Consider the following 26,911-nt stretch of genomic DNA (forward strand, 5'->3'; position numbering starts at 1 on the left):
GATCCAAATTAAACAAACCCTTCTTGGCTGAGGTCAATACATTTGCCATGACGCTGAGTTACTGCCGTGCCGAGTACAGGCCTAGAATCAATAGATGATGTAATTACCAAATTCCTCCAGGACAAAGACTCCCTTCACTGTATTGCACTTTTTAATGTGACTCAGCTCTATGAAAACCTAAAAACAAACAAAAAAACAAACAAAACAAGACAGAACATTATTAACTCAACAACACTGGATGAAATTAAACACTTCATATTTAAAGTAACCGTGGTAACTTTGTTTTAATCAGTATGAAAGGTAAAAACAAAACAACTACACATGGAATGCAAGCTTTTAAACGGGTAACCAAAGGAAAGGAAAGCACACTAAGGTTCCATGATCAAACGCATACATGGGCGAAGGTTACATGAACAAAATGCATCGTTACGTCTGCTCAGGGCACATGAGTTATACAGTCAAACTAACTTTAATAAGAATCAGAATAATAGGTTCTGTCATCAGTGAAGCATCAATGGTAAATGGAGCAAGGTTAAGATTTGGAGGAGGTTAACTTGTTTGTCAACATTAAAGCTATTGAATACCACATTTGTTCTTATGCTGAGTGATGCAATACGGCCCATGTGATGCATACATGGAATTTCCATTCAATAATGTAGACAAAGACACAAAATCAGATTTGTTATACAGCCACGAGAGTAATAAAGGAAAAAAGGAAAAAAGAGAAAACAGAAAGTAACCCAATAAAAAGGTAAAAGTGCTAATAAGCAAACACAGCAGAGGTTGTGTACCTTCCGCTCCTTGCAGGGGGAGAGAGCATGGGAGAGAAATGGTTTGGATTATTATCGGACAGAAGAGCACAAACACTCGACGACACTCCCAGAGGGCCGCTATCCACGGAAGCCTCGTACGGACTCTAATCAATATCTGTCTGAGAAGTTAGCAGAGCCAATGAAAACCCATGGCAGGACGTTCGGCCCCAAAAGAGGAGAAAATAGGACAAAAAAAAGAGGTTTGTCTTGGGGGTATCGAGAGCTGGATTCACCTTTGTTTTCCTGGACTTTATACTGTACATCTCAGTCCCCCACCGCCCTCCATGCCTCCTCCTCCAGCAACAAGGGCTGGCACCAACATCACTTGCTCATACAGCAGAACAGGTAAATGAGGGCAGTAAACTGGCGCACACACAAGTCGTGGGAAGCGTTGCATCCGACAAGCCCGGCCGCAATGCCGCCCGCCCCGGCCTCTGCACGTTTCCCCCTTTGAACACTGTGTTCGTTCAGATGGTGAACGGTGCCACGTACCTCTCTGGCTGAGGGGATCAAACTGAGGCGCATCAACTTGCATGTGCCAATCTGCTAATACTTCCTCATATAGCTACATCTGTGACCTCAGTACATTCATCTGGGATTTAAGTAGTACAGTCTTTTCTGTGCAGATTCTGGCCTTTTCCAAAGATCTAGTTGCCGTATCTCATCTTCAAAAGTATATTAATCCTTTCACAGATATTAGGAGTCCAGCAAGATTACTTAAGTGTTCGCTAAAGGCAACACAACGTTTAAATCCTCTGCTGTCCCTGCCTCAGTCTGTGGAATTACATAGATCCACACTTCTGACTTGACTGCAAACATTCTGCTGGAAAATAGATTTTTCAAAAAGGAAAAGCTTTTTATTTCAAGATTAACAATGTTTATGCTCCTATGACGAAATCCAAGGAAAGTTCATCTCAGGCAACTGGACTTGCTAGTAATGGTGTGAAGATGTTTCACCTCTCACCCGAAAGGCTTCTTCAGTTCTGGCAGACTCTCCTGTCTGATGTAACAATGTTCATTAGAGGCTGAATGATTGTTTTGCGTGGTGTCATAGACCTGGTTTCCCTATCTTTACATAGATCATCTCTTTTACTCCTCTTTCAAACCATCTGCCTTCCCTGTCCAGGATGTGTACATTGTTGTCCTCAAAGTAGTGTCCCTTGTCCTTTAAGTGTAGGTGAACTTGCTGAGTCTTGTCCTGAAGAGCTGGCCATCCATTTGTTTAATGGTTGTTTTGTGTCCCTGATGTACAGGTCTGTGCATTCCTTACTGCATTGGACTGCATACACCAGGTTGCTTGGGTTTGGGTGTGGGGTCTTTAGGGTGGATCAGTTTCTTTCTTAGCCTTCAAGCTTCCTTTACTAGCAGGTCAAGTTGAGTTGAGAACTTGAGAAAGTTAATATCAACTTTCCTTGGATGACATGACTTGGGTGACTGAGAACCTTCACAGACATCTTTATGATGGAATCATTAGCTTGGTTTCCATTGCCAGTTGAGTGCAAAAGAAACGCACATTTTGTGAAAGTCGACTTAAGGCTCGTCTGCCGTGTCCGAACTGCACACACCTATGCAGTAGGCGGTGCCGTTCAAAACAAACAATGGAGTTTGCATGCCTCATCACGCTTGCTTGCCGTCTCATCCCGCTATAGACACAAACCTGCCACCGCCATTTAATCACAGCTTAATGTAACAAACTTCAGGAGATATGACTTCTGGAGTCGAAAACCCCCACATATGACTAAAACTGTGAAAATGTAAAGGCAGCAGATGAGTATGTTCAAGGGTCCAAACTTGGATGTGAAAGTTGCTAATAAATAGCCAATTATTAATGAAAAGTCTTTGCTCAAGGTCGCCCATCTTACCAGTGATGTGCAACACACGTGCACCCAAAACACACACAAACACACTCTTTATCTACTCGCACACGGGAGGTGAACATGAAGTTTCGGCACTACAAATGTGAAAATAAAGTTGTGTTGAAGGATGTGTCCATCTTTTAAACACATGCACACCGACACATAAACACCAACTGAAACTGACCAAAGCAAATCCCAAAAAAAAGCAAAAGCACAAAGAGGAAGTCTTCCTCTAAAGGAAAATGTTGGTATGAGCAAATGCCAGACAGATATTTAGTTATCAGTCGTCTCAAAAGCTTTTTGCTACGATTTGATTGTTTGGATGACAATAGAGGAAGATAATAAGAGGATGAAAGGAGGTACAGAGGCAAACAGGGCAAGCAGGAGAGATGGTGAGGATGGTGAGTGATTGTCCTCATGCCCCTGAGTGAGTGAGATGAGAAGCAGTCTATGCTTGTCTCCTACCTGGCTGTGCATGAACTTGAGGTTGATTCCCTCCAGTGTGACCTGCAGGAGTCCACCTTCGCCACTTTTCATGTCCTGGACTGGGAACTCCCCGCCCAGCTCTGGACCTGAGGGAAGCATACACCACAAGGTATTCAATTAGCAATAAGACTCTTGGTTAAGCATCTCAACAGAACATACATCCATTACCATGTTAAACAATATATTACGCTCTGCTTTAGTTCAAATGCAGACCAGGAATCATTCAGCCTAAGTGGAGGTATGCATTGCATGATTTTGAATTTTATACTGTCAAAAACCTTGGAAGGGCAGATTACTAGAGAGCCAGAACAACCATATCATTAAAGCCACAGGCAAACACAAACACGCACACACAACCCATACCTGGTTTAATGCTTTGCTGTCTAGCAGCAGCTCTTTCCATACTATCTTTTACACAGTAGTAGAGTTCACGACACTGGAATGCAAAGAGAAAGGTATTAACATAACTGATACACCCTGAAAGTGAATAAACAAGCAGCAGGCAGAAGGAAACAGATCCAGACCTTTTTGGTATAGAACTTGTTGAGCTGTGTCTCTTGGCCGTTGCGTCTCCAGAGACACAGCACCTTTGTTTTGGGGCAGTAAGTCATGTTGATGAGCTTCTCGTACCACCAGCGCTCATAAACCGTGCCGATGTTGCTGCGGAGGACTATGCAGTCATCACAAACCTAGTATGTCGGTGAGGGAAGTGATTAGAATTTTCTTAAAAAACAACTGCAACATTTTCTCTAGGACAGCAACACAGAGACTTCCAGATAGTTCACAAATGATTAGAATGCTTTAATAAGCTCTACTTTTAAATTAACTTAAGACTTTAATGTACCTCCATGAAAAAGATGTCTCCTGTTGTATCAGTGCCAGCATGTACAACAAATGTTTGCTTCTTGATGTGACGGCTTCCACTGGGCCTGATAGACAGCTCACGGCCGTTCTAAAACATGGCACAGTACAAATATTTAGCAAGGATGTACTATGTTTCACTAAATAGACACTGTGTTTCAAAAAAGTAAGGTCTGCACCATTTGGAGCATCTTTTCCAATAACTCATTGATCTCTTGGCTGTAAGTGAGGCTGATGTGCGACTTTCCCATCAAACGTCTCACTTTCTTCCTGGCGTCATTTTTGTTCACCTAAACAAAGAGATAAAATCACAAACCGGTTCGATGAATGCCCCCTCCCACCCCCCGTCATTAAAATCATTAAAATGACTGGTCTCCGTACTTTCATCATTAGCATGTATGCAACCATGTTGTGTAGCAGGGTAGACAGAAGTTTATCCTCATCGTCCTCCAAACGCTTACGATCGTGGTCTCCTAGTGACAAATATCTGTACAACAGAAAACACAACAGTCTAAAGCATGTATCATAAAATAGGAGTACTTGAATATGCTAATCTTTCTTTTAGAAACACACAATTGACAACAATGTTTCAACCCATAATAATCACATAAAACTGTGGCCATGTCAAACCTTTCAATCATCTCCTGAGGTCCTTGGTCCATGCCCATTCCTTCTCTCTCCATCATGACGGCATCCAAGTAGGCGTCCTCCCAGAACTGGACCTGGTCCCACAGTGTGGAGCGTTCCTTACCTGGAAAATCATGTCCACAAATGTTCACATCACCATCATCACAACAAACTGTAAATGACCACATAAAATGACACACATAAAGTCTTAAACCAAAGGAGGAGAAACAATTTATCTTCCTTTGCATTTGGCACAGAGATGAGCAGTGTAATACACGATGTCTCACTCTCACCAAAACACAGATAATGTGACAAAGAATGGGTTCATCCCATAGTAAAAGTGACACATATAGACTATATTGAAGTATTATCACACTTTAAAATATGCATCAAAACATTTCTCCTGCTGCTTTTCTACAGCTAGGGTGCAGGTCACACTTCAATGAAATGGTAGAATGAAGTTTACCAAGCAGTGACAAGCTCTCTGCAGTCCATCAAGAAAAGTACAATTCCAAATAACAGTGCCTGTTGTACTGTTGCACTTCAGCAGTCATGTGGCCATCCAGGTGAGGTCATACAAATGGAGATTTTGATTTCGTTTTAAGGAGAGGAGGCGTAACACTCTAATTTCAATAATTTGTAATTTGAATTTCTTCATGAGCTCCTTATATAAAATGTGTTGTAAAGGCAAAATAGCCTGTTTACTATACAGTCAAAACTAAATTATTTTTCCAAGACAGAAAAAGAGTTTAAATATCAGCTGCTGAGATGGCGTCTTTTTTTCTTGAAAATGCAAACCTCACATTTCCTTTTCTCCATTTACCACATTGGACACCTAAATGACCTTTTAGACAGCACTCCATGACAACATGCAACTTGCAGGTCTACAGTTACACAGGGAACTGGGTGAAATGGCAGATGAGAGCAGAGATTAAATGTTTGTAGCAACAGTGATGAATGGAAATCACACATGCACTGTAGGCTCATGAATGCTATCACGTTTAAACAAGGCATACGGACAGAGAGCAAAAGCCACAACATCACACCACAGTTACCCTGGGTGCACAATGGATGCACCCCTATACACACAAGAAAAAGGCCAAAGGCAAAAGATTAGCCCTACTGAGAGAAAAGGTTTCCATGGCAGCATCCTCTAGTTGATCCCAAACAGAGCTCTTATCACGACCTGGAAGATATTCCCAGGAGCAGCAGCAGGAGGGAAGAGGAGCATCAACAGCGGACGGGTTAGACGAAGAGGTGAGTAGGTTTAATGGTAAATAATAAGAGCAGAGCAAGCAAGAGCACAAAGTGACGACAAAAGCGAGGGCAAAGACAAACCAGCCTCATATACTCACCAATTTATTGTCTAAAGCTCATCACTAAATTAAATTAAAATTAATGGTTAGTATTACTTTCAATTAGGTGTTTCCACTATAATTAAAGGCAATAGATTTGAAGTCATCTTAGATGACAAAGACTTCATATAATTAAATGTTTGGCAGGAAAAATAAAGACATCACACCATTTGATCAGTCAATTAAAAAAGGAGGAGCATACAACTCGCACAAATTCCTGTATTAGTCAGTTGAGGTCATTTGTAGCTGCGCATAAGAGCCTGATTAATCAAAATAGGATAATTAACCCTAATTTTGTTTCACAGATGTTTGGTTTAAGTGATAAACATCTAATATTACAGCACTTCTGTGTTATGTTCAATATCTGCCATTTCTTCAAATATTGTGATGTATAACAAGTAGCAGAATTTAAGGTCTGCTTTCACTGAATATACTCTGTAGTGTTTAGCATTTAGTTAAAACTAATATAACATAATTAAGCACTCAAAAAGGAGTAATACAAGCTATTAAGTGTCTTTGAAAAAGGAAATGTAGTCCCCCAACATATCAGAGGGACAATGCAAACTCAAACGCACCCAGCAGGCCTTCACAAAGGTAGATCCTCATGCTGAGGTCTTCCACAGCCTGAGCAGGAGGCCCCTTTACCACAGCAGGTAAATGCTCCTTTACACCTGGTTTCAGTGTGTGAGTTTTCCCCTGTGGAAAGAGGACAAATTTAAGTTTGCAACGGACTGCGAGTAAAATCACCATAACTCTTAATTCAAACAAAAACTTGTGTTTTATTCAAGCAATTTTGGAGCTGCACACAGTGTGAACTGTTCATTGTCAATATTTCAATTAAACTTACAAACACTGAGCTTGTAGCAGGATTGGTCTCGATCTCACTGTCAGAAAGAGTCCCTCTAGATTGGTTTAAATGTGGTGCAACTCTTCCACCAAGGCCGTCGCCGGCTGTGCTACTCAGGTCACTATCAGCTCCAAGAGTCTCTCCAGAGCTATTGCTTATCTACATGAGTGTCAGAGTTACAGGTATTAGAACAACACATATAATTATCTTAATTTACATGTGTGGTATGCAACTTTAAGCACTTTTATTTAGTGTTACTCCACTATGATGGTGGTGTCGAGGATTTGAACAAAGATCAATGTCAACACACTGCAAACAATATTAATTACATTGCAAACATTACATACATTACTATCTAGCTGAACCTAGCTGAACTATACTGAAAAACTAAACCCATAGATTTCACAAACATAATCCACTAAGATAATTAAGCATCCTTCACCGACTACATTTATGGTTACATCTTTCTCGACCAAAATGTCAGATAGAACCATATGGTACAGGGGTCACAAAATACAACATAACTAGAACAAATAACAACAAAGTGCATTATCTCAGTGTTGGCTGCGTCCTACCACTGTGCTGGCCTCAGAGTCCTGGCTGGTGCTTCTCGTAAGGATCGGTGGCACAGAGCTTGTTCCAGACTCTGTGTCACTCTTCTGCAAAACAAAGCAGAGAGAATTGAAAGCTACGCTGTAAACCAGTAGAATAAAATGTACTTGATATGCAAAGAAGTGTTTAACCTTCACACTCGCAACACACTGTCAGGACATGAATCATGTTTCAATTTGTTCATGCTCCGACGCACAAGCTAAAAGTACTTTGGCTTAATATTTGTTGATTGATCAGTACTGAAAAAAATGTCAGAATTTGAGGTACACCTCAAGCTGTTTACAAATATTTCCGCTTGGAACAATACTCATTGACGGCTTGTTTGAGGGCCTCCTGCCTGGTTTCTTCATGCTCTAATCACATAATGTTTGCCCACAGCAGACAATTGTAGTTGTTCCTACAAACCTGAGATCCAGATGTGACGCTGATGCCACTATCAGCACTTATCTGAGACTTCTTCTCCTCTGCATCAGCCACCTGAGGGCGCTGTTGCTTTGCTGCTTCCGACCCTGAGGAACAAATGTCACTGTCATTTTGATACCATAAACACTTTTACAATGCCCTTACCTTATTGCCAGTCACATCGCGTCAACTGTCGCAACACTGATGCTGTCAAAGTATCAAAGCCTAGAATTCCATTACACAACACTACAGCATTTGATCTATTTGGGAAATAATTCCTATCTATACGGTATATAAACTTAAGGAAAGTGATAAATGGCTTATAACCTCCTATATAAAATACTGTTCAATAGCTTAAGTAAGTAATGCATAAAACCATCTTCAAATGTCACACTGAAAAAGGACAGAGGGGCAAGCAGAGAGTGCAATTAAAATTACAAATGAAAACAAAACTGCAAGAGCACAATATTAGGTCTCAGTCAATGCTGCAAAGGTCACCCAATTACACAAAAAAAGACAAACAGACACAGGCAGTTAGGCATGCAAACAAACCGATGGACAGTAAAGATTAAGGAGACCTTTTCTGTTTCAATTGTGTAAAGGTACCTGACAATTATCACCTTTGGTGGTGCACATAATGTGGCACGTGGATCCTGACACTGTAATAAGCAAGTTTCCAGTTTCTGTTTAGCAAAGATGTTTCCGGAAGGCTAAGAACTCTATGTGGTTCACAGTTGATTATTGGGCAAACAAACAACCACTGCAAGTGACTTGAAACTGGAAATATATGGTTAAGAGGACAGGGCAGCAGGTTTGTCTTTCTGTTCATCTTCATGCATGGTCTCAGGTGGGGAAAACACACCTGAGACCACTAACATTTACTGTATGTTCAATCTATCCTGCCTAAGCTACTGACACAGTTCCCAAATGTATGAATATCAAGGACCCCGAGCAGATGTACAGTACCTCAAGGTAAGAGAGCATAGAATTATATCTACAGAGAGCAGCTTACTGTATATGTATTATGAATTAACATATAGAAATGAAAGTAGTGAGGGAAAGACACTCTGGGAACTGTTGCTGTTGAGTTATGGCCATAAAACATTTGTTGTAAACTAACATATAGTGATCCAAGTCAATATTAAATGCAACACGATGTGTCCGTCTGGGACTATAACAAGAAATTTAAGGGGAGGGGCCATGGAGCAACTAGTACAACACAACTGCAAAACTGCAATAAAATAAATTTAGTGTTATGTGTAGCAGGAACAAAACTAGATAATGAGAGAATCTGCGCATGGGCGAAGAAATGTCCTTTACATGGTGCATATCTAAAAATGGCATCTTTGACATTTATTGAGTTCGTCCCTTGAGATATACTGAGTCATTTGCATTTGTTCGTGTATAAAAACAGCTGTGAGTTTGAAAGGTAGCGAGAAAGAGGTGGAAACATTAACAGCTGCCATTTCAGAAATATCCCAATCTTTTCTTTCTGTTCTTTTTTTTTGGGGTGTGTGAAGTCTCTTACTCTGTGGTTTTTCCATAGCTTTTTGCTTATCCTGGTGCTTGCTCCACAATTCTACCCAAGATGCATTGCAAGCAAGGAGAGAAAGACAGAGAGAGTCAGAGAGCTGGTTGAATAGGCATGTGTGGAAGATGAGCATCAGCGAAACAAAATCAAAAACAAAATAAGCATTAGAAATCTTTCAGTAGTAGACATAGATGTTTTGTAATGTTTGCATGTAGCTGTGTCTCCATCTGGGTAACATGAAACAAAAATATAAAGGTTGCATTGAGTTGGATCTATTATGCATAACAGCTACCAAGAAAACATTACAAAACACCCAGAGCTCTCCACCCGAAGTCCTGGAGAGCCACACGCTTACGTCACAACAGCTTGGCTCTCTAACCTCAGGTTGGATGTTGTGAATTTCATTTGTCTGGCTCTCCACAGCCACGGTGAGAGAGGTGAAATTCTCCAAAAAGGGCATGGGATGGGATTGAGAGGCCGGCTAGCCAGCAGGTGGAATGGAGCAGTTGCAAAAGCAGGGGTGCAAATCTCACCGAACTGTGTAGAATTGAAGGTGCAACTTCTTGAAAGGATGGCGGAGGGGTAGGGAAGACGTGAGGGTGGTTGACTGAAAATGTCCCCTTGTATACAGACCCAGAATAATGCTCGAAAACTAAAAGTGGCAGGGAGATTTCAAGGTAGTTTCAAATCCGGTAGTTTTTTGGCAACTAACAGAGACCAAACAACGTGTTGCAGTGAAATTTGTCTCTACTGGGACTGTTTACTGGGGAGTGATGCTTCCACCCTCCATGCTGATAGCAAAGGGAGCTGCCATTTCTACAGCACGCCTCGCAGAAACCTGCAGTAACGGTACCGACAAGCACCGATTCACTATCAATGCACATACCTACGGTTTCACTCGCCCACTACTGCAGATTTAGGAATAAGAAGACAAAAACAAAAACATGCATTGAAGGTGCTGAAAGGCTCACAACAGAACTCCAGAGAAGAGGCAAACAGGGGCATGGATGTTAGAGGTAAGGACACAACACACGTCACCCAGGCTGGGGGGGAGCAGGGTAATATTACACACACTTCTACACATTCTCTTAGCTGCTTTGTTTGACCAAAATGTTTTAGAGATAGTTATTCACAACTGGTCACCACAGACAAACATGGAAACTGGACCCATAGATGTGGTGAAGGATTACAGGATAAAACTTTTCCATGCTTTCTTTGTTTTGGAGGAAAGCCAACTCACATGGACTGCAGAAGAATTTCATTCAAAGTGTGTGGAATATTATAACGCCTGCAAGTATCTGTCAGGGACAAGTGAAAGGGGCATTATTTCAGACGGCTGGGGGGTGGGAGGAGGGGGGGGTTGATGAGCTTGTAGGGGCAGGGTAAGGGATCTCACAGCGCACATGCAACCGTGGTTGGAGTGGTGTACACACCAATCGAGGCAATAAAGTTCTCCTCGTTCAGACTCCGGGTATCAAAATGGCGGGCTCCTTTGCCCGTTGTGTGGTGTGGCAACTGCAGGTGGGGGACATGCAGAAGGCCTTGAGGTCTAGCAGTCTCCATACGACCAGAGGGGCTCTCTTTACTCCCTGGGCTGCCCGCGCTGTCTGTGGGGCTTCGCTTGCGCTTTTCTGGGTCTACCAAGTTATCAAGATCAACGGGCCAAAGACAAAGTTCATCATGATTAGAGAAAAGGAAAACAAGAGGTTTAGTCAAATTGAGAGAGGAGAAAGATTGTTAGAGAAAAAACTGTTAATAACTGTCATAATTAACAATTAATTGTAGTAAGTAAACATATAGCATGCAAACAAAGGCATGTGTGAAGCTTTAAACGTAATACAAAGTGCAAACACATGGACATTGAGTTAGTAGCACAGCTCCTCTCCTATATTTCTGTATTAAAGATATGGGACCTTTACCTTTGGTTTGATAATGGGTGCGTGCAATTTCTAACAAGCTGAAGACACTGGCCATTCCCCCAAGGCCTGAATTACTGTAAGAGTGCTCCAGACTGGAAACCGTGCACTTCAGGATGTCCAACATTCCCTTGTAAACCTTTCTGTTCACCTCCTGGTGATAAAACACAGTAACTAGGTTTACAATGGTTTCAAGGAGGGGGAAAATACAGGCAACATGTGAACGTAAGCAAAAGAGTTTTTCTTGGCTCATGACTGTAAAGTAGAGGGAGCATCTCACCACATCACGTATGATCTCCTGTCTGGCATCCTCCTCTGACTGGACGGCTCTGTTAAGCTTACTTAGCACAAAGACTCGGAGCTGCTCGTTCTCCAGCAGGCGACGCACTTTTTTCATATTCAGCCAGCCCACTCCTTGGCCCTCCAGGACACTCTGCACAACTTCCTTCAAGAACTGCTGGTTCTCACTGTAACAAAATAATAGTTTCAGTTATATTCATACAGTATATGCAGAGCAGCAATAACAGAACACCACTATGAAACTGACCAGTCCTTTTCAAGCATAATTAGATGAAAATATTCACATGATCACTACATGATCCAAACTTTCATAGTGTAAGGCAGAAAGTAGACTTGAAAGAATCAATCACCTTGTGTTGTTGACACGACCCTGAGGAGAGGGCGATTCTCTTTTCACTGTTGGACTGTGCTTGATTACAGAGGATTTCTGGTCCACAAGTGCTCTGGGTGCACGTGCTCCTGGAAGAGAGCCAAAGCAATGAGATGTGTGGACACCACAGCAAAAAAAAAAAAGGAAAACAAAAAATAAAATACACAAACTGCATACTAGTTCACTAGGGTAGCACTTTGCAGAGGTGGACGGGACACACACAAAGACTCTCAGTTACCAAGCACTCTCAACCAGAGGGAACACCAACTTGTGAAATAAATTCAGAAATAAGTTTCTTTTGCTTTCCAAAGAACACAAGACACACAGGTAAGTACTGTAATTGATCTACTGTTCCACGCACAAATTTACAGAGCTGCTAGAATCAAGTGCTCAACACAGCCGAGGTGAAGGACAAATACATACATACATACACACATACACAAACACAGGAGTCCAGATGGTGCTCTTGGTGTTGGCATCAAACATTGACAGCACATAGATGTGAGTTCAGACTAATAGTCTGCAAAGCTACTACATTAGCGATGACGTGCACAAAGTTAACAGATGAGTGGATGAAGTTAGCTACTACACTGTAACGTCACAGGTGGCCTTGGTATAGAGTGTGTAAGAGTGCCGTGTGTTGGTACAGGTGAGCGCTCCATCTTAGCAGATTTCTCACTATTTCAAAGTTTTTTTTTTCTTTGTAAAACCAAGTTAGCAAACAAAAACGTAATGCTCCTCTCACAGCAGGTGTGAACTTGTCAACTCAATGTATGGGTTGACAAGTTGACTTGGGAAACGAACAAAATTGAAATAACAAATCTAAATCCAACCCCATCAAGCCCAGACAGACATTTGGAGCCTGGCCCTGTCATTCTAAGCTCTAGAGAACAAACAATAGGAATAGAAAGTGTGCGTCACAAGTCCTAGTTTCTTTCCAAGGAGCTGTATGAGCATGTAGCACGTCCTGCAAGGTCCAGAGTAACTCTATTATCAGGATATCACTTTGAGATATCGTCAGTTCTAGACCACTGGTGCTTGTCATCAGATTTCACAGACCTGAGTTTCCACGGGTCCCTGTCAACATTTCTTTCCTTTCTCTCCCTCTCTCTCTTTTTCCCCTCTTTCTGTATAGAAAAACAATCTCCAAAATGTCCCATAAATGTAAACTCAATGTCATGTCAAATGCTTTCTTTAATAAAAATAAATACTAAATAAATACGAAGACCTGAGTAAATAATGTTATATAATAATGTTATCCATGTTTGTCCTGTGGCTAACAGTACCGGTACATAGTATCATACATGTGTGTGTGGGTGCTGGAGTGGCCTCTACGCAATTAGATGACTGAGATATGCATGTCCCCTGATCACATATCTACAGGATGAACTCTCAAGTACTCCATTTTGTTCCAGCCTGATTTCATTTCAAAGGCACAGTAGCGGTGGGGGGGCGGAGTGCCCTCCCACAGGGTCAGAAGAGAAAGTTCCTCTCATCTGTCATTCCATGCACAGTTATAGTCAGATTTATGTGGCCTAAGGGACACATTGCTTATCAGTATTGCTGGCATGACAATAGGACAGAAAGGAAATAAGGGACATCCACTTCCATCCACTTATTTATACTTTGTATGAGTGGTGCACTTTCTAAGCCTATCAGGCAAATGAATGGGCTGTCTATTCCCACTCCCAGAATCTATTTTATTCTAATTGTTTAATTGTATATTTGTTGATAATTCTTGCATAATATATTTATATAGTATACATAATATAGTTCAGTATTATACTTACTTACTGAATAAATAAGTATATTATACTGTATTGTATTTCAATCACAGCTATATGGTTTTATTATTCAAAACTACATCTGCAATCCGGACCCAAGCTGTGAGGATTAAAACTTTGCGCAGAATGAGAAGTTAACAATATGCAGTTACTAAATGATTGGGACCAACCCCAATTGTACATTGTGGAAGGTTTGAGTGAAACAAAGGGGGAATTCTGATAGATTCTGGTAGACCCATCTTAGTCTCTAGTTCTCTCTCTAAATCTCTTCAATATGCTTCTTCTGTGTCATGCATTTGCATCCAAGTTTTACTGTTGAATATTTGGCTTTTTGCATAATATGCACTGATGAAGGATTATTAAGGAGTGAAGTGAAATAAATGTTAGAGGGGCAACAGTCACTGTGAATGGTGGTGAGGTAAGACAATGACATATAGGCTGACTGAAATGAGAATAGATAAAGGATGTTGGGAGATGTGGTTGACTGGCTTGGAGAACATGCAGCTCTCGCACTAAAGGGCAGAACCCACCTTCTCCTCTCCCCGGGCCGGCCTCTGTAATTATCTCCATTAGAGAATTTAGGCCAAATACTGCACACAAAACCCAGAATTAGTGCCGCTAAAAGGTGGACAGACAGAGGGACACCGGCCCAGACACTACCAGTCTGAACATCAACCCATAACACAACAGACATGCACACTCAACATGGCGCCAAAAAAATAAGAAAATAAAGCAGGAAATAAAGAATGAAGGAGAAAAGAGCAGACAGAAGACAATATGTACTGATGATGGTATCACCCTGCAAGGGTTGAACCTAATGCCAAACGCCAGTCATATTAGCTTGCTCAAAAAACAAACTCAAGTCTGTAAGAGCGCTGAAATATATACTGGACCACACTGCAATGTATACATGCTGCGTTTAATATCTGGTCATGTGTATAACTTAATATACTGTAAGTTCAGCTCAACACTGACAATCTACATACAGCTCTACTATGGTAGGAGTTGTTTTGTCCATGAGTTAATTTGATAGCAAAAAGGGAACAATGACACACAATCATCATGACAGCATCAGAAAACCTGTGATCAGCAGCTATTAGGTAATAATAGGGAAGGAGACACTCAACAATGGGGAACCACCAAATAAGCAAGAAAAGTAAAACACACATTAGAATACAGTGATAATTTCCGTTCACTGAAGGGAAATCCCTTTGTGAACGTCATTCGAAGAAATGAATGTCCCTCACAGTAAAAGATTGACTCTCAAAATTGAAAGTTAAAAGGGACTGAGCGCCCTTCTTTCACTCCATTCCGTGCTGATGCCACACCAATGACAGAAAAATATCTTTTCACTGCAATCATGAGCATTATAGTGCATCAAAATGACTCCCACCAGTCGCACAAAGAGGAGGGGTACACGAGCAGAGGGGAAAGCAATGGCACTTAAGGTGTATACTCTATCTAAGTCATTAGCCTAGAAAAGGGTGTAGGATAAGAGTAGGTCACCTCAAGGATAACTAAGTTCTTAGTGAAGGGGTTAAAACAAACTCACACCAGACATAACATACCCGGGCTGTCAGGGGCATCTGGACAGAGACAAAACACATTATCATCAAAGGAACAGAAGATTTCGTATGGCAACTACTATATTATTTTATGGAGTGGAGCTTCTGAGATAAAAACACAATGCTTCATTCATCTGATGCAGACTTCCTCTTAGCACTGTAGTTTAGAAAATGCGGTTTCATAAATATTTTGCCAGGAAACCGCCAGGAAAGCAAAATCATAATGCGATGGTGGGTCAGGCAATGACATTTTATTTTTGGAGACGTTTAACCTTTCAAGTTTTCAATTTTCTAAATGTGTTTCCTTTAATCGCTTACTCAATATACTTAGAACACACAATGAAATGACAGGACCACCAGGTTCACTGTCTTGAGGTATGAACATGAGCAGATATTAAAGTGTTGAGATTAGCGGTGTTAATGTACCTTTTAGGCTGGGGAAAGGTGTTGCTTTCTCCCTCGCTGCCTTGTTGGGAAGAGCCAGATTGGACAGACTGAAGCTGGTCCCGTGATTCTTGTAAAGATTGCCTGCAGTTACAGTGATCATATGGTCAGTAAAAGTAGTGTTGGAAGAAGACAATTCATTTAAAATACTTACAACAAATTAAATTGGAAGACAATTGAAAAAACAAACCTTTTTCTTATTTCAACAGTCTGACAAGTGATTTGTAATTGATTAAGCAAACATTCTTACTTGCAAAGGACATTAGCCCACCAAAGCCATCATTGCTGCTGTTGGAAATGGTGGAGTTGGGGGAGCTGTTGCGTGAGTCACCCTCTCCGTCAGACTCCCCAGGGAGCCTCAGGCTGCTAGGACGTAAAAGACGTGGTGCCCTGAGAGATGACCGTAAAGGATGAGTAGTGTCTAAGGCCCAAGCCACACACAGACACATTTGAAAAGGCATCTTATATTCCATTTAGGCTTTCTGTCCGTACTCAACATGCAATTTCAACACCCAAACCCTGAGCTTGTCATAAAAGTTCTCCAGAGTGGATAGAAGTGAAGACACAAGCTCATCAGTTCAGTTTGAACAGGGGAAACCGAAACTTTTCAAAGAACTGATTTCACACAGCATTCTAAATCATGCTCTGGCTGTCTGGTGGATGGGCATGCTGGGCTGTTGTTCTCTTTATTCTCCATTTGGATTTCTGGTTTGCTTAAGGGAACAATCAAGATATTCAAAATATTTTTTTAATTCTTCAAAAAAAACTAAATGCTTTAAAATCACACCAGCGTCTGGTCTGTCCAGAGAGACAACCGAATGTCACCTGCCATCAGTGAGGAAATTATGCCTTCACCCAAACAGAGTTTTGAAAAGTATCTGGACAAGTGTGGATGTAGCTTAGAATGCACATCATACAATATGATAAACTATCAAGCAATCATGCCACATACGACCAAAGATTCAAGACCACCATGGAATGGGCAGAGTGATTCAGCATACTGGTTTGGGGTTTCTTTATAAACAACATTGCATGGTGGGTCAGAAGCCCATTTGAATGATGATAATGCATTCATTCAAGTAATGAACAAGTTTAACACACTTGTTTCCATTGAGGTTCTGGTTGAATCGAGGGGTGTATGACTCCACTTGCTCTTCTGCATCAGGGTCATCCTCTGAGGGGAAACCATACTGAGGCTCAAAGTATGGGTTGTCATACTCTTGCTTTTTGTTGGTTGGGTCCACCAGGCCGGAGTCAGCTGTAGGTCTGAGGAACTGTTGGTTGCCCAGTACTGGGACAGGGATCTGTATGGCTGCACCTGCTGATGCCTCCATTTCAGATGCTTCTCCCTGTTCCTGGAAAAAGTAGATTAATTTCCAATTTTCACGGGGAACGCAAATGTGACAGAACTAATGAACTCTATAAAGTCGTTAAAGCATTCCAGTAATTAGAATGACCGCACACGTGGTTGGCTCCCTGGATGATTGTGCTGGGGCTTGAGCTTGCTGTTGTGCTGGAGCTTGAGCGGAGAGGCTGACCGTCAGACGGTTCAGAGGGTCCATCACCAATCACTGGACCATCTGAACCATGGCCTTCCTGAATGTCTTGGAACTCAACCTCACTTGCATCTCCCAGCGCAGCATGGGTAGGTGGGTCCAAGCCTGAGGCATCAATGTAAAATATGACAGGGAAAGGAATGGGGATAGAGAAATACAGTATATGTATATGCAATAAGCAACAATATTTTCATGTATCATCACAATGCATACTACATACCATTATTATATACCACTATTCCAATAGTAGCCTTGATGCGCTCAAAATGTCAGTATTATTAATATACATTACATTCATAAATTAATGACACGATAGCAAGTAAAGCAATTAGGCACAAACTGATGCTGCTGATACTCCATTTTCAATTTTGTTTTACTTTGAAGAAGGAAACTTTTTCCGGTTCAACTTCCCGGGCACTTCTGGCCAATCAACAGTTTGCAAGCCTGTGGCGTTTGTCTACAAGTCTCGGGGGGCATGTAAATGTTACTGAGTGAACACAAATCCAACAGGGATTGTTTGTAAACATTATTCCCTGAATCTGAACAAAGCAAACGAACCACAGGTCTGAATACAGCCTAAGACAACAGTGACAAAACAACTCAAGCTACATACTTAAATCATTCATCAGAATTTTACTGCACCGTATTCAAAAACAAACTTACTCGGCGTATCTCCCTGGATGTCTCCTTGGATCATCTCACTCACAAGGTCTCCAAGTGAGGAATAAGAAGAGCTGGAGTCATCGTATGCCTCACTGTCACTACCACTGCAATAAAATGCAACCAAATTGAAGCAACCAACAGCAAATAACTGGTAGGATAAAACGAAAAGTTGTACAAATCAGCAAACCAAACTGGGCTGTTCTCTGATTTCAGAGTAAGAGATCTTACCTGTCGGTTTGGTCAGACTCATTGCCCTCATCCTCCAAAGGACCAGCCATAGCTTCAACCAGCTGGGAGCTTCCATCATACACTCGGTAGACCACTGGTTGTAGCTGGTGGGCATACCACTTGGGTTTGTCTCCAATTAAGGAAGGATCAAACACATCTGAAACAGACATATGTAGATATTGTTCTGGCTGACAAACTAAAAAAAAATCACAGATTATACTGTCGACTTACTAACAAACTTTGTGTAAACAAATTCAGACCAGATATAAACTGCTACGCTTCTAGTATGGACTCTTACTGTTATGTATCCTCTGAAAGGCAAGGTTGGAGGGATTGATAGCCCACTCTCCATAAAACTCCACTGCTTGGGTGTGGGAGAGTTTATCTGCAAAGCCAGAGCGGCGGGGTCGAGATGCAAGGAATGACGTTGACTGAAAAGCCACTACTGGTCGGGGGAAGAGGCGCAAAGTGCGAGTGTGCATCTGGAACCCCTGGAGAACATTTGGGGAGTTGAAGAATCTAACCATGGCAACCCTGTGAGGAAAATATTTCATGTTAATATTTAGTCCATCTGAAAACATTTGAACATTGTAGCACATTATGTAGCAAACATGAAAGACTTGCCTGGTGGCCACATCCACAGAATCTACATCATTGCCATAAATGAGGGGGTTGAACTCTGTGGAGGATGGGGAAGCTTTATCTCGCCCGGGGGGAAGCAGGGGCAACTCCTGACCCTCCTGGAACTTCTCCAAGTTGAGAATGGGTTGAGTGTTCAAACTCATACTGGCCAATGCCTAAAAACAGGTGGCAGAGACACAAATCAATAACATTGTATTGGTTCTGCAGAGAAGATTCAGCACCATGACGGAACACTCCCACGATTGGCATCAACATTTGGTTAACAATGCCACTGCAACAAGCCCTCTCTAAAGAGACATCAGGGTGCAGTGACAACTACAGCTTCACTGCCAGAAGACGGCTGCCAGAACGGGGACTTTCACTTGTTGAGATGAATTATTTGAAGTACTAAGGCATTCCACTGCTTCACTGCAAAGAGTGGCATCTACTGTGAGTTTAGAGATGATTAATAAGTGCTCAATTTTGATCTTGTTCTATGCCAAGTTTTTGGGTATTGAAATTTAGCATAACTTTCATCGGTTCTGTCCATGTTGATGCCTGTGGTAAGTGTGTCATTTTGGAGGGGCACAAAAGGGAAAGTTGCTTGCATGGTTTGCTTTAATAAAGGAACTGCTGCAGACTTAAATGTCAATGTTTAGCTTAGCATAATGGAACATTTAGTTGCTTGGTCAGGATGAATATTAACGTTGTTTGAGCGATAAGCATTTCATATCATCTTGGGTTACAAGAACACTCACTGATGCCAGGATAGATGCACGCACATTCAGTCATGCTCAAGCCAGAGCTAAGCAGTGTATATAAAACTTGGCTGCTATATTCTTTGCCTCCGTTATGCATTTTATGCAAGTCCTGAGAACAGGGTTGTAACATAGTAGTGACAAGCAAAATAATGTGAGAGAGATTATATTCGTGCAGGGGCATTACACATTCCACAGGACGAGAAATGAGTAACCTTATTCTCAGAGGAGAAGATCTGCTTTTGGGTGATCACGGTCAATCTGACCAGACACTAGGAGGGGGAATAAGAGAAATGCGAGGAGAAATCACATGAAAGCCTGGGATGATCACTTCATGACCGAGGCTGGAACAACACATGATGAAAGGGTCAAAACCATGGCCCTTTCCCCTTCCTTTTCATTTTCTCCTTTCAACAGTACCTCATTGTTTATGTGTTTTGCACTGATAAAAAAAGGAAAAAGAGGATAGTTTGGATCTATTCTAAATGTCAGATAAATAGACTACTTCATGTGACAAAGTTTTGATTTGATTTGTGCAATGAAAGAAGGTTATCTCATCATTTGCATTTTTTCCAAACAATCAACTGAAGAGAGGAGATGAGAAAGGAACATTTTCTGTTGTTTGTTTTGAAGGTGATGGATGGTGAACAGAGCAAAAGTTTGCAAGAATCAAATGTGGAGAAAGTACGAGCAAGAAAGAGAGAGAAAAAGTGATGTTCTATGTTCGACATGGAAGACAGTGAGAACAGAGACAAAGCAGATTTCCTCTGCACAATTCAGCCACTAAACACACTGAAGGCCTTCCATTGTGACTAAACCGGGACACACCAGTGGTTACAATGGAATGACATACAAAACAGCAGATCTTTTGAGAAAAAGATAGAAAAAATGAAATACTTGCACATCTACAGCACCTACATCTAAACCTTCTAAATTTTAAATCTTAATTGTACAAAATATATGATGTGGTATGTGACTGAATGAATACCACTATTGCTTTTGGAACAGATAATAAATTAGTTGTTAGCTGGGATCAATTGAATTTTTGTAATTATCCAGTATTAAGTGCAAGTATTTCAGTGACTCTCACATCGAGTGCATTGGCATTACAGATTTGAGATGTTCTGTATTTCACAATCAGTTAACCGTCTTCAGTGACTTGTTTGCCATTCACAGATATCAATATGTTATGCTTGTTTCCATATCTACAACTGCAAAACTGAGGCTTTGCACTCCTACACACCAGTCTTTCAATCACACATCCACACAGAGGGAGAGAGCTGCTAATCACACGCGACTATTGAACTGGCTCTGATTCAAGGCACCATCTAGAGCACAAACGCATGCACAGATTTCAATCTAACACACATTAGTCTCAGTCCTAATGTTGGTTTCATTACATTAGTTGCGTAGAATAGGTAAATTAACTTCAATCCATCAATTTAGATGCCTATATGACGGATGAATGATGACGGACGATGGAGCAGCATTCACCAGCAAAACGGCATAGGGTTGACTTTGAAATGTTAAAATGTAGAGATAAATGAAATGGAATGCTTCTGTTTTAATCTCCAAGTCTTTATTTGTACTGTCAACTGGACCAAACTCTAAAAGTGATTTTTTTTGTTGTACGAGACCTTTATTTAATTGTGAAATAGATAGTAGATAGCCTGTATTAACATTTATTTAGCAGTAATAAGTACCACCAGATTTTAGGCCAACACAAGCCAAGTAATATGAGATAATCTTGTAACTTTAGATTTTTTTTTGGGATGAGCAGACATTCCAATTATTTACACATTAGTCAAGGTATTTTTGAGGCTCAATATGAAATAAATACACATTCACTTGTTAATCGAGTTGTTTGCGTTGTGAGAGCAGAGGTAAAGAGATATCTCCATGAATCAGAGCCAGATTCTGACATTATGATAGGTTAGGAGGGGAAGTTAGTTAAAACCAGTTGTACTCTATTGCTTGGGAGCATCATCCTAGCGTCTGATTTTACCTGCAAGAGCTATGGCATGCCAAAAAATGGGAAAAAAGAAACAAGAAGACTTATTTATGTTAGTGTGCTATACAAATAACACTCAGTTCAAATCCACTCACACCACCTACAATACATACAAATCTGCTGAGGTAGGAAGGCACAGGTATGCCTAGTCCCTTCATACAGCTGGAAGAGAAGTGTCATATTAACACAGGAGTGCAATCAGTTAGCACTCGTGGATATACATCACAGGGCCTTCTTAAGCGGTACCTGGTGTCCAGAAAAGTCTCTGCACAGCCTCACATGTAGCGCTATGTGCCACTGCTTTTAGACACAGCCTGGGCAGCTATAATGTAGCATAATCATGAAATATGACAACGCCAAATAAGGCCAATCCAGCTGTGACAAGTCACCCACCTGCTTCAGGTGTTTCTTAAGTTCTCCTGCTTCAGGCTCTGGAAGAGGTGGCAAAATATCTGCATTGGTGGGTGCTACGACCTAAGAAGACAAAGGAGAATAGAAAATACATCAAGGTCCACACAATGTGTTTCCAAATCATAAAAATGCAAATTACTTTAACGTGATGATGTAGATATTTTAAGAAACCCTCCTGTCCCATAACTGGATGCTCGTTGTAATGTCAGATACTTTCTTCAATAAAGATATTCAGCAAAAAACAAACCATGCTGATATACTGACCTTGCTACTGTCAAGGTCCACGAGCCACACATCGTCTGGCATTTTGAAGTCAGATTTGTAGAGGAAGAAGCTAGCTGGTACACCTATAAGGTAGGGAGTAGGAGCTAGGAGAAGCTGTGGAGAGAGGAAACCAGTAAATCACTATTAATATTGACAAAACAGGGATAGTTACATTATGTAGTGATACAACAAATGATGCACATTGTTTCTTCTTTGTAAAGTTACTTGGTTTCATTCCTCTCTACTATCATGATAGTATAACCTACTATCTATAATCATGAGCTGCAAGATTAATAATGGAGTTTTACCTGTTCAGCAGAGGCCATGCACGTCGGTAGTAAGGGGATGACAGGGAACATGTACTCCAGAGGGTAGATCATGGCTACAAAGGCCATGACACTCATAGATAAAGCATTGTAATCTCTGGATTGAAGAATCACCTGAGAAAATAAAAGAGACACAACAAGCAAAAAAACATCAGTATTATAAGTTAAGAAACCCATCCAAGAATCATCAGAAAGTTACACGATAAAAGGATAAACAGCTACAACAGCTGGTGGACATCACATCACAAGCAGGTATGGGAAAGATTTACTGCTTTGGAGGGAGACGCCAGCTTGCTTTTGCTGTACTAACAAGTCAAGTACCAGCCATTTTGTCTGTTCAATTAATTTGCCCAACTTTGACTGGAGGGTGAATACCAGTTTTGCACTGAACTCAAAGCTGCTGCTGTTGTACTCGGTTCAGTTTTGTAATATGTTGACGCACGTTACACAGGTCCTTGAATCTTATATAAACTTAGGTTTAGGGTTAGATGTGACGTCACTTTAAACAAAGAGCAGAACAGCACAATACTAAAGCTGCACGGACATAAACAACGATGCAGTTACATCTCTACAAATGATTCTAGTGCTTAAGCTAGAACAGACAGAAAAGCCATTCACCTGTGTCCTATTGTATACATCTACAGTATACACAGCTTTGTTTTCATCCATCATGCTTTGTCCATACTTCCCTGAAATGGCTTCAGCTAGCCTACATCTAATAGAAAATGTCTGATGAAGGTCGACCAGAGTATTTCTGTATTGTTTTCTTTGAAAACAACCTTCCCCCCCAGATGGAGACACACAGCTGCACTCCAGAGGAAATTACTGTCTAATCACAATAGTCTAAAAATAGCTTTGCCTGGGCCTTCTCCTTGAAAACACCAGCACAACCTTTATTCAAACCCCAAAGGGTGATTTGATGATGGCATGTACTTATCTACACTACTCATGTCCCTGCTCTTTCAAATCAGTAAGGAAAACAAAGAGATAGGCTGGAGTGATGCTTAATAAACACTCACTATCGTGAACTCACAGTCGCTGTACTTGTCCTTACCTTGTGCTCTAGTAGGATACAGCTGAGAACCTGAAGACAGGCATCCACACCCAACAGCTCCAGGGGGAGGTGCAGGGGGAAATCAACCATGGAAAACCGGGAGTTGTCAGGCAGGGCAAAGGTGAGTGACCGCTTGAGCTCATGGGGCAACACTTCCACATCTACACGTCTCTGACCTGCTAAGGGTACTGGTGACCTCAGCAATCGGTAGATCCATGACTCAATCTCCCGCAAGTCTGCCAGTAGCTGGCTGCCCTTTTCTTCCACTGATAGGGCCCCAGTGAACACCCGCCACATGGTGTCTCTGATAAAGACAAATGTTGAGATTTTACATTACACATCAGTGTTTCCTTTATATTCTTTGAGCTGAAGTCAGGTGAATCCCGTCAGACGCCACTCCAAAGAATAAAACACCACAAAACAGTGCATTATACATGTTTAGAAAAATAAAGAATTATATAAACACTTCCTGTAATTGGTACTGGTAGTCTCTGCTATACCAGTACTGGAAATCATGAAACATTGTATACAAATCAATGATTAGTAAGTAAATATGCAGTATTATATTGAGATGTATTCAGAGACAATTTGATGAAGACAATCTCCAGATACAATCTAAACATTTCCTTACCAAATCAGGAAATAATCATTTTTGGTTGAAAATCTGAATAAAATAAATCATCTGCTCATTTCACCGATGCAAATAAACAACCATGAGGCCTGAGCAAACACTCAGTGATTTCGCTAATATGCTGAGCAAATGAGACGGAACAAATGAGATGGAAACACAGAAGAGGCTCTTGAGCAAATGCAGAAAAATTGATGAGAAACCTTCCTGTGTACACACACGTGCTACCATTAAACCATTTCAACAGAGTAAATGTGGTGTGTGTGACAAGGAGAGAAATAAATCATTAGTCCTTCAGAGCCCTCCTACTGAGTGCAGCTGCTACCCAAAGGCAACCAGAGACCTCAATCTGTCAGCACCGCCATAGCACAAAACCCTAGCAGCCATTATGTAATGGCTCTCTTCACTCTCATGGCCACAAACCATTTCAACCAACCGACCATGTCAAAAAGAAATATTCTCAGGTCGGCTCATCCTTGAGTTTAGATGGCTTTTTGAGGTCGTCTGAGATGCCATACAAGACTATACTGAAGATACAGTGTGTGGATGCACTGCAAAACTGAATGTTACCAGAAAAAAAACAAGAGAAGGTGTGAGATTAATTGTGCATTATACATTCCTTCAAATCCCATAACTGTGATGCAAATGAAAGTAAAAACAGGTGCAAAGGAGAGGCACAAGCAAGACAACCCCCACAAAGGGAAATCAAATGTTGTCTTAATTTTTTTTGCGCAGCATAACAGGGAATCTGAATCTGCATAGATTTTTGTCTGTCAGTACATAACTTCTATACATAAATCTAAATTGAAATAAATTATTAATATAAAACAAGTCTTGCAAAACAATCCCTATTAAATGTATATTTTGTCCTCATCATCACTGTGAAGTGGTACTGTGAGAACTCAACACAGGCAACAGATGGCCAACAAAACTGTGTGAAGCCACTGACAAATGGATGTTGTTGTTGTTACATACTTGTTGTTTCACAAATAAACACATAAAGGTAAACAAGCTGGTTGAGGAAGATTGAAAAGCATGTATTAGTTTTGTGAACTTGTGTAAAAGATTTGTAAATCCATATGATTTTAGTCATACGGTACGTGAAGCCAGTATTCAGGGGAAGCAATGATCTAATATGCTTGCTGTATGTCAACAGCGGCACCATGGTAAACCTCAGGAGCTCATACAAAGATTTAGGTTTCATCCTCTGAAATAACACCCAGAAAATATTAAGGGAACGAAAATGCCAAAATGAAATCAAAATCAAATAGTCTAGTCTAGTGTATGCAGTCATCTGCCTCACCTTTGTGTGGCACGAGGGAGCCCAGCTCGTTGAGTTAGTCTCTGACTGCAGCAGTCAACCAGCCTCTTCAGAATGTACTGGCATTCCCTAAATGTGGTGAAGAAGGGGTAGTGGCTGAGTATGCACAGCGACGTCAATGTGCTATTGCGGTTCCTTGCCGCCATCTTAGCAGCACTTCGTCTGTGCTGCGGTGACTTGTCGGCATTTAGCTCGGCACCTGGAGGTCCACTCTCTTCTCCAGAGGAAGGTGGAGGTGCCAAGGTGCCATTGTTAGGTGGCTGTAAGGAGGAGGGCAAGCCTCCTCCGCTGCCATCAGAGCCATCACTAGCGACCTCTGTCCCCTGTGCTGTTGTCTCTGCATGGCCACTCTTCTCTCCGCGGGTACGGTGATGCCCTCGCTGAAAAGAGCGGTAGAAGTTGACACAGATCCCGAAGCGGGTGATTCCTGAGTCCTTGTCAGTCAGTGTAAAAACAAATGAGGAGTCATCACGAAGGCTAACTCTGCGCTGGCGTATACTGAGGCAGCCCTCTGGCTGGCAGAAAAATACCACGTCTGGTGGCAGTGGGAAGTCATGGTGATCCTCCAGTGGGTAGCGGCGGAGGAGCTGAGGAGTTTGGGCCACATTGTCACTACTCGGCTGCCTAGAGGGCAAAAAGAGAAATATTTGTTTTTTGATGAGATTTGTTAAATAAAATTGCAATACAAAAGAATTACAAAAATGATTTGCTATCAAGTTTCATTTCCCTTGCATGGAAGCATATTTCAAATTTAAAAAAGAAAATGTAAATTCATCCACAATTAAGTGCACTTTCCCTCCTGTCTTGTTTGGTGCACACCAGTCGTGAAATCAACACACAATCACACTCAGTTGTGCACCAAACAAGCAATCTGTGGTCTCTATCAGTGGTCTCTGGCATGGCAAAAATATGTTTATGGTCGGGTTGGACTTAGTTGTAAGTTACACCCAGATGAGGAAGTACGCGATGGATTAAGTGTGATGTTAACAGGAAATCTACAATTGCATGTCAGCCGTGACCAACTGTGGGTGCACGGGAAATGAGGAACAAATCAAGAATGTACTGCACATATGAGCTGAATATCACATTAAGGACCAAATGAAACGAAACTATGCGTGAGAAGGTGTTTCAGAGAATCACAGAACAATGCAACATTAAAAATCGTAGACAAAGACAAGTTGAAAGACAAATGGAAATGCAAATGAGTGCAATTACATCACAACGCAGTGAACACACATTTTGGGAGATTAATGACTGGACATTTTTTGTTGAAGTTGAAGAATGAGTGCTTGCAGGCCCAAC

The 26,911-nt window shown here is 41.3% G+C and overlaps 1 protein-coding gene across 13 annotated transcripts in view; it reads right to left on the bottom strand.

Annotated features, from left to right (window-relative positions):
• Positions 1-26,911, bottom strand: part of madd (MAP-kinase activating death domain) — a 37,048-nt gene that overhangs the window by 4,376 nt on the left and 5,761 nt on the right. For 2 of the 13 annotated variants that reach the window (XM_076155798.1, XM_076155797.1), the window contains exons 3-33: positions 25,592-26,233; positions 23,661-23,964; positions 22,589-22,720; positions 22,281-22,394; positions 21,999-22,079; positions 19,810-19,866; positions 18,840-19,012; positions 18,514-18,749; positions 18,216-18,372; positions 17,988-18,091; positions 17,233-17,429; positions 16,870-17,123; positions 16,019-16,158; positions 15,751-15,852; positions 15,328-15,345; positions 11,956-12,064; positions 11,586-11,772; positions 11,309-11,459; positions 10,823-11,026; positions 7,862-7,965; positions 7,420-7,503; positions 6,845-7,003; positions 6,573-6,693; positions 4,646-4,766; positions 4,397-4,502; positions 4,195-4,305; positions 3,999-4,106; positions 3,679-3,843; positions 3,518-3,590; positions 3,134-3,240; positions 108-177 (exon numbers count right to left, since the gene is read on the bottom strand). In XM_076155798.1, coding sequence (XP_076011913.1) covers positions 108-177; positions 3,134-3,240; positions 3,518-3,590; positions 3,679-3,843; positions 3,999-4,106; positions 4,195-4,305; positions 4,397-4,502; positions 4,646-4,766; positions 6,573-6,693; positions 6,845-7,003; positions 7,420-7,503; positions 7,862-7,965; positions 10,823-11,026; positions 11,309-11,459; positions 11,586-11,772; positions 11,956-12,064; positions 15,328-15,345; positions 15,751-15,852; positions 16,019-16,158; positions 16,870-17,123; positions 17,233-17,429; positions 17,988-18,091; positions 18,216-18,372; positions 18,514-18,749; positions 18,840-19,012; positions 19,810-19,866; positions 21,999-22,079; positions 22,281-22,394; positions 22,589-22,720; positions 23,661-23,964; positions 25,592-26,233 — 4,691 coding nt within the window. Of the gene's footprint in view, positions 1-107; positions 178-3,133; positions 3,241-3,517; positions 3,591-3,678; positions 3,844-3,998; positions 4,107-4,194; positions 4,306-4,396; positions 4,503-4,645; positions 4,767-5,997; positions 6,022-6,572; positions 6,694-6,844; positions 7,004-7,419; positions 7,504-7,861; positions 7,966-10,822; positions 11,027-11,308; positions 11,460-11,585; positions 11,773-11,955; positions 12,065-15,327; positions 15,346-15,750; positions 15,853-16,018; positions 16,159-16,869; positions 17,124-17,232; positions 17,430-17,987; positions 18,092-18,215; positions 18,373-18,513; positions 18,750-18,839; positions 19,013-19,809; positions 19,867-21,998; positions 22,080-22,280; positions 22,395-22,588; positions 22,721-23,660; positions 23,965-25,591; positions 26,234-26,911 lie in introns of those variants that run through there. The other 11 variants (XM_076155800.1, XM_076155805.1, XM_076155799.1 and 8 more) reach the window with 11 other exon arrangements.

Source organism: Genypterus blacodes, unplaced genomic scaffold (assembly GCF_046128005.1).
Source record: "Genypterus blacodes isolate CSIRO-AG114 ecotype Tasmania unplaced genomic scaffold, CSIRO-AGI_Gbla_v1 ptg000067l_1, whole genome shotgun sequence".
NCBI classification, from domain to species: domain Eukaryota; kingdom Metazoa; phylum Chordata; class Actinopteri; order Ophidiiformes; family Ophidiidae; genus Genypterus; species Genypterus blacodes.